Source organism: Squalius cephalus, assembly GCF_949319135.1.
Source record: "Squalius cephalus genome assembly, chromosome: 2".
Classification (NCBI taxonomy): domain Eukaryota; kingdom Metazoa; phylum Chordata; class Actinopteri; order Cypriniformes; family Leuciscidae; genus Squalius; species Squalius cephalus.
The window spans coordinates 23,671,091-23,683,980 of record NC_137123.1 but is presented as its reverse complement, the minus strand read 5'-3'; the positions used below and the strand labels follow the sequence as shown (position 1 = coordinate 23,683,980).

Here is a 12,890-nt window from a genome sequence, read left to right as displayed (position 1 = left end):
ATTGGTATTTTCACCCCACACCCCAATATGTATATATGTGTATGTGTATGTATATATATGTATGTGTATATATATATATGCCTATATATATATATATATATATATATATATATATATATATATATATATATACACATGTACGTGTGTATGTATGTATATATGTACATGTGTATATATATATATATATATATATATATATGTGTGTGTGTGTGTGTGTGTGTGTATATGTATGTATGTATATATATATATATATATATGTATGTATAATGTATGTGTACCAGCAACTACCTCAATACAGCTAACAAACAACATAAACAAAAGAAATATAGTGGGAACGACGTTAAAATGGACAGTCAATCCAAAAGTTATTCAGACACCAGATATAATTTTTTATGGGTAAAAAAAATAAAGTACACAACAACTGTAATGGATGGCTCAAATGCTCCAGAAGTAACAGGAACTGCCATTTCATCTGCAAATCTGCCAGCCACATCAGGAACAGGAGTTAGTTTTGAAAGCTTAAAAACTACAATTGCAGTAGGTACAAGTGCTGAAAGAACATTGAGAACTGCAGCACCAGATTCCACTTCAACTTTACAGCACCAGATTCCACTTCAACTCTACAGTCTACAGCGGCACCTGGTACAACAAGGGCAGCAACAACAACTATAATACCTAAAACAGGTTTGACTAAATATGTTATGACTATGCACTTCTGAGCAAAAGTTTGGGGTTGGTAAGATTTTTAAAATGTTTTTGAAAGAAGTCTCTGAAAGAAGTCTCAATGGCTGCATTTATTTGATCAAAAATACAGAAAAAAAAACAATATTATGAAATATTATTACAATTTAAAATATGTAATTTTATTTTAACATACTTTAAAATGTACTTTATTTCTGTGATGCAAAGCTGGATTTTCAGCATAATTACTCCAGTCTTCAGTGATACATGATCCTTCAGAAATCATAATATGCTGATTTGATACTTATCAATGTTGGAAACTGCTTGTGTTGTGCTGCTTTATATATATGGAACCTGTGATTTTTCAGGATTCATTGATGAATAAAAAGTTAAATAAAATGGCATTTATTCAAAATAGAAATCTTCTCCAACTTTTTATCAATTTAACACATCCTGTTTCTTTCAAAAAAAAAAAAAAAAAAAAAAAAAAAAAAAAAAAAAGAAAGAAAGAAAAAAATGACTGACCCCAAACTTTTGAACAGGTATATTCAAAAGCATTTATATATAGTATATGAATATTGTTACAAAAGATTTCTATTTTAAATAAATGCTGTTCTTTTTTTAAACTTTTGTTTTTATTCATCAAAGATTCCTGAAAAAAGTAAAAATATTAAGCAGCACAACTGTTTCCATGTTTCCAACACTGATAATAAATCAGCATATTAGAATGATTTCTGAAGGATCATGTGACACTGAAGACTGGAGTAATGTCTGATGTCAGCTTTGCATCACAGAAATAAATTTCATTTTAAACTATATTAAAATAGAAAAGCATTATTTTAAATTTTAAAGGTGCAAGAAAAGTATCCTCTGCTTTCATTCTTAGTTATTAAAACGTTTGTTTGTTTTCTGTTGAAAATTATTGTGGACTTTTTAATTGTTGTTGTTTTTTTCCACTTCCACTTCCACATCCTAATTTATCATCAACCCATGTACTGTTATCATATCCAAAGGTGTTGAATCAGGCTAATTTCTAGAATTTTGCCTCTTCATGCAAGAAATTAAAGCAATATTGAAAGCTAATGAAAAATAAGGCATTAAGTTTTTCTAAGAAGGCATTTAAATGAAAATGTAGCCTAGATTTTGGAATAATAAAATAAAAAATCCTATTTATGTTTTGAAGCTTCTTAGCCAAATTCTTTTTTACCTGGATTACAGTTGCACATGCAGGGAACTCCTACAATGGTGGCTGTACTCTCTACAGCTACAATTCCCTGGTACAGCTAAAATCCAGTTTAACCTAGAAGCTGTGTTGCTGAATGTGGAAGGTTGACCAACCACTATGTTCAAAAAACAGCTTGCACTGCTGGTTCAAGATGGTCTACCAGCTTGAAGCCGCTAATGACCAGCTAAACCCCTGTGCAAAACACCAGTGAAGGAACCACAGAAGGGGTACGGTGATGTCCACTTGTCCTGTAGCAGGTAGGCGGAAACTTTATGCGAGGTTCAGGTGCCTTCAAAATCACCAGAGAACTCTAGTTTGCCCCATCCAGCAGTGATTGCCACTCTTGTACACTATTACTTTGCACAGGCCACTGGAGCACCAATGAAAGAAAAAAATAAGATATGAGGAAGAATATCTTGAGCAGTGGGCTGCAAAAAGCGAGGCACTCATTATAGCACAAGCCTACTCAAGTATCCTTAGCTCAACCAAATCTATTTATTTATGGCTTTTTTTTGTATTTATCAGCATGTGCATTAAGTATTGGCAGTTGCAGTATTTTTCATTTATTTTGGAACAGGCCTGAGTAAATAGATTGGCATGTAGATGTAACCCATTTAGGAGTACAATAGGTTTCCATAAATACATATGCACGATGACAAAGAAGCATCAGCATGCATGATGGAACTGGGTTTGGCAGTGCACGAAATATCCCTCTTATTATGATGATACAAAATCGTACTTAACAACGAGTTTGACATTTTCTGGAGGTAACTGTTCGCATCACGCTACTTTCCCCTATTCGAGGCCCTAATATACCCCTCTCCAGTGGTCTCTCCCAGTTGACCTAAACCTATTAAAAAGCTCTTCTCTTAAAGAGTTCACAACACTGAGACGCTGTTGTGATAACTGCCGAGTAGCGCTCACCTCTCGCCTCTGCAAAATGCCACGGAGCTCAGTAATGGATTTATGTAATTCCTGCACTTACCAAGATTATTACACCAAAGAAATGCAATGAAGGTAAAAGTGTAATGAGACCATCGATGTGTCGGTATTTTCAGATCGGATGATCTGAGCTGGCACTGCAACATCTACATATATCTCGAGTCCATTCAGTCATTGATTTGAGAGCTTTAAACAATCGAATTGCAAAATACATGATGTCTATAGATCATATTGGTTGGTCAAAACAAGCTCCTGACAGTGCAAAGCATGTGAAAATAAAATGAATGCTGCATCTCTACTAAGTCTTCACTCATTTTCTTTTCTGCTTGTGATCCATCTGTTCATAGCAGCATTTTTGTAGAACGCTCAACAACACCATTAACAAATGGTATAATCGTATCCACACATAATTTGACAAATTCCCAAGGCAATGATTGAGCTGAGGGAAGAAGCAGCACTGCAAAAAAGAAAGTTTTGCATCTATAAAAAGAAATAAGAAGGATTCATCTAAAATATTACGATAAGATAACTGATTTACCAATTGTAAAAAGATCTAACTTATGGGCTTGCCATGCATGAAGTACGTATTGATAAGAGGGGCTTTGGAGTACTTTCAAAAACGTCTGGTATAGGGTTTCAAGAGGCAGAGGAATCATACGCCCTCCACATCACATTTCTGCAGTATATGTCCCATATTACAAACCCCCAACGGCACCGGATGAAGGCTCATCTTCCTCAAACCATAGCAACAATGAGAAACCGAAAAAAGGGATTGGGAGCGCCAACATCAGAGATTCCACGACCGGAAACACGACTCAATGCAAGCTTGCATCACTCTGCCAAATCATTTTTGCTTTCTTTTTCCCTTTTCACTCGCAATCCCATGCATGCATGACTTCGCTTTAGAGCCTGAACCCCTTTCAGAAAGCATGGCTCTTTTCAACCAGAGACTTATCGCTCTCCTCCGTCTACGGAGTGTGGGAGTGGGGTTAGGGAAGCCCGATTGCACAACCAAAACCCCACTCAGCGAGCTGCAGGTTTCCCTTGCAGTTCCAGAAATACACCCTTGTGCTCGCCCACCCTTGTCCCCGGACATCCATCCTCGCCTTTCAGGCTGGGAGGGGCCGGAGCTTCGGCTTTCTTCCTGATCGTGACTGCGGAGGGTTCCAGCAGTTCCCCGCCCGCTCTGACTGACTCCCCCACATTCCCAGCAACCTCTTCTCTACTCTGAGCCGCAGCTCCAGAAGCACACCAGCAGGCCAATCTGGCTCTCCTCCAGCTACCTAGAGTTATCTAATCACAATAAATGAGGATAAATTAGCGTAGCACCACAGCGACAGGGCTCACTTCATGTTACGCAGCAGGGTGCTAAATGTTTTAGCACCCTTGCTTGTTTTGGGGATGAGGCCCATTACTTTTTCCTCAACTCCCAAGCTGCAACCTAAACCATTTGGAGAAATCAACAAACTCCTCATGCACTCGCATGGCAGTTCTCTCCCTACTGTGTAATTCGAGCAGTTAGCACAGCGTATTTCTTCAACAGGCAGGCTTCATAACGACTGACCCCCATCAAGGTGATTCAATAAAAGCCTATAAAAGAATTCATCACCTTTTCTGAGGGACAACTACAGACTGAAAAGGGATGAGTCTATTCAAACAGATTGCACTGCTGCTGCTATGAGGAAACAAAATAAGAATGTGGCGTCTCTCTCTCTCCCTTTCCTCGCTAACATAAGTAACTATGGTAACAGGCGCACTGCATGGCACTGCTTCCACAAGCTCTCCAGAAATAAAACTGTTGGGCTAAGAGCGAGCAGGTAAAGACAAAAGATCCCGGGTGCCACTATTTATAGAGGCAGGCTTACATAATCTCCACACAGACCAGCGCTGGCTGAGGGAGGTTGGGTTTTGGGGTGAGTGGCACCGGGGCCCCGGCCCTAGAATCGAGTGCGCGAGAGTGGTGTCTGGAGGTTACACTGTCGATTATGAGCAAGCTCCAAAGGCTACAGGAGGGGGAGGAAGTAGGAAAGAAAGAATCTGTACAGAGAGGGGGAAAAGATGATGGCGGACTGGATTTGATGGTTGCATTGCTAAAGGGTGAAAGCTTTACATGCGCTTGTTGATCAGCAACTCAAGCTCCCATGGGATGCATATCAGCCTGTGGTGGTGGGAGATGTTCGCCATTGAACGTCACTGTATCAGCGATTACATCACCAACCCGACTCACTGAGGTAACAAGTGCTTATGACAGATGGAAAGAACGCTGTCAGGGATAACAAACACAAGACTTTACCCACTGGCACTGTGAGCCACACTCAGCTGAAGGCCTGAGAAGACAATGTCACAATCTGTTAGGCTAATGATAGTGGAAGGATTGAAAGACAGTATAAATCTAAAGAGGTTTAACTGACAAGTCTTCTATAGTTGATAGCTTGTTTAAAGGCAGAACTGTCAGACCTGGCGTCACAAAAATAAATTATTTTGACGCACAGAGCATGACTAAATGGCTCCCCCTAGCAGTCATGTGCCATTATTACACTCTCCACACTGTATTATTGATTCTTTTGAGCTTGACTGAACGAGGTGTGAATGAACAGCTCCGTTCTTATCCGTCAGTTAATATAATCAGCAAATGAAACCTTCACGCTTCATAAAACTGTAAGCTTTGAGAATTTAATGCAATAATTGTCCCATTACGGGACAAAAGAAAGTGTGACTCACGTAAATATGCCCCAACTACTCTAACCAATGGATGCAAATAGAGGCTCATCTCAGGATCTCATCAATGCGCAAATGGAGGAACTCTGACTCATCTATTTATGCCTGTGCGTTAGATCTCGCTAATGCTGTTTTGGCTATTATCCCATTGTACCGTGGGTCTGGGGAGAGGGAGGGGGATTGCGCACTGAATGTTTTAGTCACACTGAACAACCAAAAACTATGAGATGCATTTCAAATGGCAACACATGCTATGATGCCCAAGGGGAATGCGAATATAGAGGAAGATGTGTGTTTGTTTCCTCTCTGATCATTCGTCAGAATGCTGACGTTGCCACATGGTTCTGAAAAGTTGAAATAATTTTTTTTTTTTTTTAAATACCAAATACAGCATGACTCATCAACAGGCTTAAGTCTCCCAAACACTGTTGACGCAACCGAGACAGTGTAAACAGAGAGATGTCAACACTTTTAAACTTTTATCATTAACAATACACTTAAACAACGATCCATCTACAACCTTGCCTACCTTTCCTCTTGGATGCCCTTGCTTCATTGTAAACCTACATACTGAATGCCAATAATATACTATAAGGTAGACTTCTAAATAAGTAACAGCAATTGAATATAGGCTACTAATATACTGCATATATTTGAATTAAATTATGTTGATACCTACAGGTAGGCCTACTGCAGCTCAGCTGAATGAAAGCAGGAAGCCTGTTCTGGTTCAAATACTACCAGGAATTAATAACAACTGTTTTAAATTATGCTACATAATTAATATGTGACAGTTTTGTGTGTTTAAACTTCCTCTGTACTCAAAAAAATAGTGGTCATCAATAAGAACCTGATGTATATTACACTTCTTTATGACATTACATTAGAGACAACTCTTCAGAATTTGTAAAAGAAATGTAGAGTACAACATAATCCTTAAAAAAAAAATGAAAGTACAAGATCAATGAATGTAACATTTTCAGTGGCAACATAAAACTGTCCAGAAAGGAAAACGAGTGATCTATCAGCTGGCCTTAAAACGCTCTCACACTGAAACCGGCTCATCAGCTCATCCTTATTAAGCCCCTTTTAATATGGCACCATTAAGTACTCTGTAAATACAGATTGTATTGACTTTTAGCTTCAGTGTACATGAAGCAATTCAGTGAACCTCACTCTTTATGTAAAGGTGTAAACACTCGTCTTCATTTGGCATGAAATTCTGACTGGACTTCTGGACACACACTTACCTTATGTTCACTAATCTCTATGATTCAATGAAAACTGAGACGATCTACCTGAAACAGAATAAAAATACATGTAGAGACACAGACTACTTGGCAAATTAAATTAAAATTGTAAATTTAATTTAATTAGTTGTAATTGTAAAGACACACTTTGAATGTTGGCTTGACAGAGTCTTGTTTAAAAGTTCTAAAGAAACAAAATACTTGAAGTTTAAATGTCTGTAGACCAAACGAACAGAAAGAATGATATATAGATTGCAATTCAGTATATTCCTGTTATTGCAATTCAACTTCCTGTGAGGCATGGCCAGTTCAATTTATATTCCAACACATTAATTACATACGGTACAAGGTAGCAAATCCTGGCTATAATCAGTAAAAAAAAACAAAAACAAAAAACACAATGCTTTTAAAGAAACACCATTCAAAAAAAAGATATGATTTGAATATTTAAGTATGAGATTCAATTAAACCGAAGAAAGATTTTATAAGAAGATTTCAATTTATTCTGTCAAATGAAGCCAAACAGCAATGGACCAAAAAAAAGTGCACTGTCTTACGGCTCTTTAAACCTGAGGATATAGCCTAATCACATTAAACCAGATGTAAAATTGAAATATTCAAACAAGGCTCTTAATTATTATATTAAATGAGAAAATAAAAAAAATCCACCAATTATCTAAATTACGTAAAAATGAAATACACTTTGTAGTAGCAAACATATGGCACCAATTGATCATCATGATTTATCATTCTGTTTCTGGCTTGCTACTGATTTTCAATACTCTTCAGCCATGATCAGTACAGTCAGAGCCGACCAGCCAGTAAAGGGGTGGCTACCCTGCCCTCTTCCAGTGCTATCACTGTACTGCTCCCAGATGTATCCTGTTTCCAGATACTGCTTGTAAACATTATTGATAAGGTTAGTCCTGAGCTCTTGGTAGAGGGTAGCTGCCTTCTCTTTGAATGGCCCTTCTATGCTGCCATAGTGATGCAGTGCTCTAACAGCCAGATAGTTGATGTTGATCCAGATCGGTCCTCGCCAGTAGGGGGCGTCGTGTTCCGTGTTCCTCTTCATATAGAGGGGATCTGCACGTGAGAGTGAGCGCAGGCCATAGGGCGTCCAAAGGCGTTCAGAGTCTCGAATGTCTCTCAAAATATGCTCTATTTTTGGCGAGTCTGGTGTCAAAATATGAAGCAAGAATGGAAAAAGGCTAACGTAGCCTAATGCATTCACATACTGCAGCTTAGGGGCTCTGCGAACGGAGCGAACCAACCGTGAGACTGGGAACTGGTGCCGTGGTTGTCCGGGAGGCACAAACACTTTCTCCTGCTGAAGTGAGACTGCCTGGGTGTGATTACCGTAATCACTGAAGGCGTGCAGATTCTCGGACCAGTGCAGTTCGTTTAACAGATCGTTATTGTTGAGGGTGCGATGGGTGTTTTCATACACCTGGTGGGGTTCCCCGAGTATTCGTGCCACATTCGCCATGATGCCAGAGGCAAGGGTCATCCAGCAATACAAGTCTACATGCCTCTCATCAGCAGATGGGTGGGAAGCCCGTGGGTAGTCGTCCAGGCCAGAGGTCAGGGTCTTGGGGTTTAAGAAAAGGTTGGTGTCTTTGTCCCTGCCTCGCCAACGGTAGGAGTTGGCAATGGGTCCGGCTTGTGTGGTGTTAAACCACTCAAACCAAATCTGCAGTCTTGGGTACAACCTTCTCAAGAAAGGAAGCATGGTCTGAGAGGACAACGACTCTGGTTGAGCATCCCGCTTCTCCAGCAACTCCTGCAGGGCCAGGAAGAGCGTGGGAGGGTTTGCGTTTTCGTTGTGCTGCACTATAAACTCGGACGGTACTTTGCTGCGTGCTTCATCATCCAAGATTTGTTCACGTGGTATCCAGCCCTCTACGTTGATGAGATCGAGCCAGTGCGCAATGACCCCCTGAGTTAACTGACTGTCCCATTTGTTGAGGAGAAGTTGATGAAATCCTTCGTCCCAAAGAAAGCCCCTAGGAAAGAAAGATCGCGATGGAACCGCCGTAAACAGCGGCCCCTCAGGGTAAAGCACAGGGTGCTCATTATAAACCGACTGTACAACAGACTGTCCAAAGAAATATCCCATGCCCCCAAGCATGTTGCTTAAAGCTGCCTTGGCAAATTCGATCTGCGACGATGTGAATCCTTTTGCTTGGAGACCAAATGTACCCTCAAACTTCTCATCAAAAGCCATCTTTCGCTTCTCCAGCTCGTCCGTAAGCACCGAGCCCACAAGTTGATTCGGTCGTTCACGGAAGCTTCCAGATTCAAACAAAACTTCAATCTGGAAAGGGGTTTGAACGGTCACCTGATGCACCACAAAATCACTCTCCATCTTGGGATCTTTCTGTTGATTCTGGTGGTTAGTGACTTTGTAAGAATCCACGGCAAAATAAGATCTTTTTTCACCTTTGGGGGGACTGAAAACAAATTTGTGATTTAGGCTGTTTTTCACTATATCTGTCAGCTTATCAAGGCCAGGGCTCCTAGTTTGCAGGAAATTATATCTGAAAAGAAAAAAAAGTGTCATTTATCAGTAAATAGTAAATATTATTAACTTACTAATATAATACTATAATACATATTGTTTTAATTTAATATTTAATTCGTTTTTTATTCTGAATAATTATTCATGAAAACCTACATTCCTCCCTATTTCTATTGTTCACATTTATTACTTGTTTATTAAATAAGCTTCTAGTGTATAATCAACGTAAAATACCTGGCATATTTGCCACCAGCACCCTCCCCTGCAGTGGGTTTGCCAAATGTGATCTTGAAGTTGCCAAGCTCCTCAGAAGTTCCTGTCACAGAGCTCAAGCGATTTTTCTCCTCTACATGAGCCTGCAATGAACCTTGAATATCCGTCGCAGCGTAGAACATCAGCGAGATCACAGGAGCTGAGGAAGCAATGCTCTGCCAATCAGAAACAAAGACAGATTTGATGTTATGAATTTCGATAGTGTATTATAATTCGAAAAATTATATAAAAAAATGTATTAATTAAATATATATATATATATATATATATATGCAGATTTGACATACTGTCTAGCATACTCTACAGTATCTGACATATCCACTAAAAAATTTCATCCACATAATTTTATATTGGTAAGGAAAAGATAGTTTGGCCTTCAATCGGTGACTGATTTAAATACCTAAACCTGTACAAGTATCAAGGTCCCCACAACTTTTTACTTAATACATTTTCAGAAATTTCCAATCATTTCTAATTACTGGAAAAATATTTTATAGAGACTACTTCATAGTGGGCACACAACCTACATTTATTACATCTCCAGCGCGAGCTGGGGGGAGAACTGATACTGTGGTGACAGTGTTTATGTGTAGGGGTGCGTACTACCCTCATAAGGAGCAATTTCTTGCCAATAAAATATTTCAGAGGTTAAACATTTAGTAAGTTCCATTACCTTTTTTTAAAGCTAGTTATTTTAGAAGATAAAGTTTTAAATATGGATATTTTTCTTACACGAACACATAGATTCATTTAAAAAGGCCTTTATTAACCCCCGCAGAGCCGTGTGGATTACTTTTATTATGGATGGATGCACTTTGATGGACTTCAAAACATAAACTGCCATTCACTGCCATTATAAGCCTGGAAGAGACAGGACATTTTTTAATATAACTCCGATTGTATTCGTCTGAAAGAAGAATGTCATATACACCTAGGATGACTTGAGGGTGAGTAAATCATGTGGTAAATTTTATTTTTGGTTGAACTAACCCTTTAATGCAGGGTTCACCAATCATGGTCCTGGAGGGCCGCTGTCCTGCAGAGTTTAGCTCCAACCAGCTCCAACACACCTGTTTGAAAGTTTCTAGTATGCCTATAGTGAGACCTTGATTAGCTGGTTCAGGTGTGTTTAATTGGGGTTGGAGCTAAACTCTGCAGGACAGCAGCCCTCCGGGACCGAGATTGGTGAACCCTGCTTTAATGTATGTTGATTTATTATTATTCTTTATTAATAATTTCACATGTATTTGAAATCAAGCAATATTATTGCAATATTAATGATTATACTAAATAAAAGTGTTCTTCATGAAACCAAGAAGTGCATTTTCTCACAAAGTGGGGGAAAAAAGTACACTTTAATTATCAAAACTCCCCAGACTATGAGCAATGAAAACAATTCATATTTGTATTGTACATTACTCCCATTATATTACAATAAAATATCCTTATACAGTATTTAACAATTTTATAATAATAAATCAGATAATGCTGGCTTTTAAACACATAAACTGTAAGAGCATTACTCTCTACGTACATGTTGTTTTGCAGTAATCCTCCACGTCCAGTCTCCACCATGATCTCCACCCATACGCTTCACAAACTCTGTGGTCAGTGTAAAATCACGGTCATGGATCTCCTGGACTCCAAAAGATACTCCATCATGCATTATCCATCCGTAGCCCTGCAAATGGTCGCCTTGCTCACAAGTGTGCCTAAGATTTCCATCCATATCAGTGAACTGACGCATCCACATTAAGCCTAAATAAATCAATAGAAAAGGCAAAGTTGTAATAGCCTAACAACATCAAAAAGACACATAAAAATATAGACAGAAAGCAACTGGTGCATGAAGACAGAGTGTGAATTTAAGGCACCCCACCTGTCACAACAGATCTAGGACTTCTTGTTTTCATCCCGAAGTACACCTGAGGCCGGTAGGAGCCCCAATATCTTTCGGGAGATACAGCAGGACTTGAACTATTAGCATCCAAGACCCGTGGAGAAGGGTGCAAGGTCATGACCCTCCTGGCCAAGGATGAGCGCATATAAAGGGCATAGAAGAACCAGATGAGACTGAAGATACACAAACCGATGGATATATTGATAAACACCTTCCCAATGTCAGTTTTCTTTTTCTTCTCCTTGCGTGGTGGAACAGGTGCTTTTTCCTCCTTTCTTGGGCTAGGTAACACACCATCACCACTTGCAACCCTCTTCCTCCGCCGACCCATCTTTCTTTTGACCTGACCAAGCCGGTCCGAGGATGACAATCATTCAAATGCACCTGAAAATCACCAAAAGTCAAGAGGTTTTGACTTCAGGTTTAGACTGTTGACACAGTGATTGCAGCATAAGCTCATAAACTATATCAGTCTTATAGTAATGCATTTACGGGAATACAAGCCCCTAAAATATGGTTATAATGTTAGACCTGTCTATGACAAGATTCTGCTAATTGAATTGGCTAACTGAAAAAAAGGAATGAGGAAATGAATGAACGAACGAACGAATGAAATGATGAATGAATGAATGAGATTCAGCTCGTCAGTGTCTATTTAACGCGTCTGCAATGTTCATTCTCTGCACTAAATGTGGACGAGGCAATGAAAAAATCGACTACAGCAAGGCACACACAAATTATACTAATAATGACGTTACCTTATGTACGTGTCAGTACTCTACTGAACATTGTAATCAGCAGCACGGTCACTTCCGCCTTTCTTTTCGAAGCTGTCAAGCTGACAACAAACATAGATGCATGTTCAAAATAAAAGTCCTCCAGTGATTTACTATTGCTGGCTAAAGACAAAACTGAAAATTCTGTCGTAGTTTACACCTCACGCGTTAGTCGTCAGCATCATTTCACAAATCATATGTGGCTTTCTTTCTTTTTAGAGAACAACATATTCTGAAAAATGTCTCGGTGTTTTTCCATCCATATAAAGTCAAGGGAGACCAATGTTGTTTGGACCTCAATGACATCCAAAATATTAAGTGAGTCTCAATCAGCTCTCTAGCTCCCCAGGTCGTGAATCAGTATATCATGTGCAAAATTTTCCTGCACTGGTAAGGTAACTTTTTCATATAAAAAAATAATAATCCCAAGAGAATTTACACAAACTGAGAAAGTCAAAAAGTGTTAGGTTGTGCCCCGCTCTCCCCTACAACTAATTATGTGTGCAAAGTCTGGAAACATGAACTTATGATCCGATAACTGACCATTTTACATTCCCAAAGACTTTGAACCACTAATAAGAACAACAGATCCTGATGAATTCAA

General features: G+C 39.1%; 1 protein-coding gene across 1 annotated transcript; it reads right to left on the bottom strand.

The window, feature by feature from the left end:
- Positions 1-5,942: 5,942 nt before the first annotated feature.
- Positions 5,943-12,356, bottom strand: mogs (mannosyl-oligosaccharide glucosidase). Its single transcript, XM_079851550.1, has 5 exons — positions 12,269-12,356; positions 11,490-11,894; positions 11,145-11,368; positions 9,572-9,765; positions 5,943-9,356 (listed from the first exon to the last, which is right to left on the bottom strand). Exons 2-5 carry the CDS (start codon positions 11,839-11,841, stop codon positions 7,592-7,594), a joined length of 2,535 nt encoding a protein of 844 aa, XP_079707676.1. The 5' UTR covers positions 11,842-11,894; positions 12,269-12,356; the 3' UTR covers positions 5,943-7,591.
- Positions 12,357-12,890: the final 534 nt, after the last annotated feature.

Excerpts from the sequence above, each read along its gene's own strand:
- mogs (XM_079851550.1), bottom strand. The coding sequence starts at position 11,841 with ATGGGTCGGCGGAGGAAGAGGGTTGCAAGTGGTGATGGTGTGTTACCT. Across the intron at positions 11,369-11,489 it reads TCCTAGATCTGTTGTGACAG|GCTTAATGTGGATGCGTCAG; the intron begins GTGGGGTGCCTT and ends TGATTTATTTAG. Across the intron at positions 9,357-9,571 it reads GCTGGTGGCAAATATGCCAG|ATATAATTTCCTGCAAACTA; the intron begins GTATTTTACGTT and ends TTTTCTTTTCAG.